The sequence below is a fragment of the Plectropomus leopardus genome, unplaced genomic scaffold, assembly GCF_008729295.1.
Source record: "Plectropomus leopardus isolate mb unplaced genomic scaffold, YSFRI_Pleo_2.0 unplaced_scaffold11117, whole genome shotgun sequence".
NCBI classification, from domain to species: domain Eukaryota; kingdom Metazoa; phylum Chordata; class Actinopteri; order Perciformes; family Serranidae; genus Plectropomus; species Plectropomus leopardus.
Window position 1 is genome coordinate 1 of NW_024611748.1, and position 3,996 is coordinate 3,996.

Consider the following 3,996-nt stretch of genomic DNA (forward strand, 5'->3'; position numbering starts at 1 on the left):
TAAAAAAAACAATAAAATCCTTTTTTTTCTTTACACTTTGTATTGTGCTCTATGTACTTCTTGGTTTTTAAGGGATTAATGTTTACTGACAGGTTCTTTGTTGTCAGTTACCTTTTTTTGTTTTTTTCTTTAAAATAGAAATTTAGTGGTTTTTGTGCGTGCATTTTTTTTTTAATTGGTGGGGGTCCATTTGTATACGTCTTTTGACCTCTCCTGACACATTTTTTTTTATTTATCTCGATTTAATGCAGTTTTTAATTGCGTGAAAATACACTAAACTAAACTAAACTGTTATCTTAACAGAAAGTTTAGTCTGGTAGGGATCCATAAATATTTCGTCACTGAGCAGGCGAGAGAAAGCGAGTCCCCAGCTGCCTCCTTGGTCACCAAGCTGGAGTCAACTAGTTTATTTTTGCAAAATGATCTTTTTTTTCTTTAGCTGAAAAATAAAATGACAAGTATCCACCAGACTTGTTTTTGATTTTTTCATTGGCACTAAAAAATCACAAATAGCAGCTTTCATTTGAGAATATCAGTCTACTGGTCACATGAATAACAGCAAAAAGTTTTTGAAACATTTGGACAACTTGTATAAACTTTGACTGATACACGTGGATTCCTCAAATCTCTGGAGTTTTAAGTGTAATCTCCTAAGTTTATGTATATAAAGCCGCAGTGAGCACGGGGAGAGGAACTGATGAAACCAGATGGAAGTAATGATGGATGGATAGGAAAGTTGGGTGTGTAAAAGAAAAACAAATAAATCAGATGGACAGATGGAAGATATGCAGCGAACAGACCTTTCGGACTACTTGGATGAAATCCTTGGCGCTCTGCGGGCCGCGGCCCTGCAGCTGGCGTGTGCAGGCCTCTAAGGAAGAAGCGTGGGCTACAATCAGCACGTTGTTTCCTACGGAGAGAGTGGAAGTCCAGGCAGGATGCAACATCAGCAGTGGACAAACACATGAGCATGTGAAACAATAAAGTAAAAGTTCACCAAAACAGACCTCCAGACGCTCCAGGAGCTCTGCTGAGGGTCTCTTACCAGTGTTTTTGCAGTCTGACAGGATATCTTTGGTCACTTGGTAGCTCCGGCTCATGTAGTTCTCGTACGGTTCAGACACAGAGAGCTTGCTGATTGGGATCAGAGGTCTATATGAAGACAAACAGCAAGTATTAGAAAACAAATGGAAACTTATAAAAACTGTTGCAGTTGTTTTTATGAAACTCGGCAGAGAGGTTCGGTTCTGTTGGATGCCATGAGTGGAAGCATTTGTTAGAAGTGTACTGTGATTTGTTGTCTTCAGTTAAAAAATATCAAATTTACTGCACTTATCAAACACTCCAGCAAAACCTGTCGACAGGTACTTCAGCGCTGGAGAGGACGCCTCTGCAGGGCAGGCAGAGTCGACAATCACCACTGCAAAAAACTGGGATGCTACAAATGCAAAGCACCAAACGCTCAAAACAGAGTTGAGTTATGCCCAAAAACATGTGTTTTTGAGGTCACGTTGACCTTTGACGACAGAATCTAATCAGTTCATTGTTAAGTCCAAGTTGACATTTCTGTCAAATTTAAGGGAATTAACTCAACGCCCTCTTAAGGTATTGCGTTCGTAAAATTGTGTACAACGTAAGGTTATAATGACCTTAACTTTTGACCACCAAAATCCAATCAGTTCATCCTTGAGTCAAACTGGACGTTTGTGCTGAATTGAATAATTTCCCTCAAGGCCTTCTTGAGATATCTCATTCGTATGGGACACACCAGGTAACAATGACCGAGACCTTTGACCACAAAAATCCAATCAGTTCATTCTCGAGTCCAAGTGGATGTTTGTGCCAAATTTAGAGAAATCCTGTTGAGGCATTCTTGAGATATGGCGTCCCTGAGAAATCACACCAGTTTGCTCAGGGATCAAGGCTTTAAATACTTTTGAAAGGCATGTGGAAGCAGCACAAGAAAAGTGATGTTGCTCCAGTTTCAAAGGGTTAAACAATGAAAGGAGTGAAGCAGCAATATACAAAATAATTAGGGGCGTTCCCAACGTGGTTCACGCGGGTTCACAATGCAGAGTCTCTGTGTTTACCGTGTTCACATCACTTAAATCCAGCTATCAGTTGTACTTTTCATATTCGTCAGCTGCAAAATACTCCAAACATCGCTCAGTGGGCATATCTGTGCGTAACGTGAGGTCAAGATTTGATTGTGTTGCATTGTCACATTAAAAGTAATTAATAGCAGAAGGTGTGTTTTGTCTTGATGCGGTCACCTGTACGTTGTGTCTACACTGAAGTGGGCTGCAGCCAGGTCCGTGGGAGGTATCCATGCAGGCAGGGAGCTTCCAGAAACCCACTTGGTCCATTCAAAAAGGCCCGGTTCCACTCGCACCTTCAGCTTCCCGTCCTGCTGCAGACCTGTTTACACAAACACAGCTCATCTTCAATGAAGAACTAAATTTACATATTCTTCCACGCGGCTGTTTGCCTCCGCGCACCAGTTACACTTACAGTTTACATCTTTGTCTGCGGAAACATGGACGCCTTACACACAGAAAATCTCTACAATCAGCACAGTTTTAAGGTGGTTCTTGAGTTATAGCCAAAATCATTCTGTATGAGGTCACCATGACCTTGACCTTTGACCACCAGATTCAAATCAGTTCATTCTTGAGTCCAAGTGGACATTTGTGCCAAATTTGAGGAAACTCCCTCAAGGCCATCCTCAGATACCACTAGTGTTGTCGTCAAGATCAAACTAACCGAGACCAAGACTTCACCGAGACCAGAGTGTACCACAACCGAGTCAAGACCAAGACCAAAGCAGGGCAAGACTGAGTCGAGACCAAGACTATATTTATGTATAAAAAACTTTCCTCTGATTTCTATGATAGGTTACAGCCGTTATCTGTGACAAAAAAAGCAAACTACAAATGATTTACGGGATTAGCTGGATTTTAAGAAGGAAGTTTTGCATCCAATCACAGTAATTACGTTAAAAAATAAATCTGTTGTGGTCTCGACCAATCTTGACCAAAAATCCAGAGTCCACTACGTCCAAGACTGAAACAAGACCGAATCAAACACTCTAAAAAGTGGTCTTGAGACCAAGACCAATCTCAAGTACTAACACTAGACATTACGTTCACGAAAATGATATAGATGAAAGATCACAGTGACCTTGACCTTTGAACACCAAAGTCTAATCATCTCATCGCTGAGTCCAAGTAAATGTGTCAAAATTGAATAAATTCCCTCATGGTGTTTTTGAGATACTGCGTTCACAAGAATGAGACAGATACGGTCAAAATTACCTTGAACTTTGACCTATGACCATCAAAATCTAATCATTTCATCCTTGAGTCCAAGTGAACATTTGTGCCAAATTTGAAGAAATTCAAATGGACAGACAATTTGAAATCATAATGCCTGGTGTCATAAAAAGAGCATGGGTCACTGTGAGGCCCTTATTATAACGCTAACACACTAAATTAAATTAGTGAGTGAACACTGAAAAATTATATTTCTTTGAGGAGACTCTTCTTACCTTTCAGGATGTTCTGTGCAGTCTGGACACAACGCAGAGAGGGAGAGCAGTATACAAAGTCTATCACTGTGTTACTCTCTAACAGGGCCTCACCTGAAAAATCACATATTAAACACACACACACACACACACAGAACTAAGCATGTAAACATAGTAAGTGATAAAGGTATGGTACGATTTGAAGGTATTAAATCACATTTAATGTGAAATTAACATCATCCTGATTATAAATATACAGTCACGTGTTAATGAATAATGTATCTGTGGTTTTAAAGAAGCTTCTTTTAGAGTCTCTGTGACCAGAAATCACCACAGACACATTCAGCAGTTCAGTGAGAGACACAAACAGATCAATAAGGTAAACGATATTCATGCTCAGATTTTCTGCATCACTGATAAACTGTAAATGCACGGCTTCGTTAGGTGGCATTTATGTCACATTATGACTC

The 3,996-nt window shown here is 40.0% G+C and overlaps 1 protein-coding gene across 1 annotated transcript; it reads right to left on the bottom strand.

The window, feature by feature from the left end:
• Positions 1 to 730: 730 nt before the first annotated feature.
• On the bottom strand, positions 731 to 3,640 carry LOC121963393 (ubiquitin-associated and SH3 domain-containing protein B-like; the record flags this gene model as incomplete). Its single annotated transcript, XM_042513679.1, has 4 exons — positions 731 to 910; positions 1,046 to 1,152; positions 2,274 to 2,418; positions 3,548 to 3,640. Coding segments are annotated over 4 exons (491 nt in total), but the record flags the coding sequence as incomplete, so codon positions are not given.
• Positions 3,641 to 3,996: the final 356 nt, after the last annotated feature.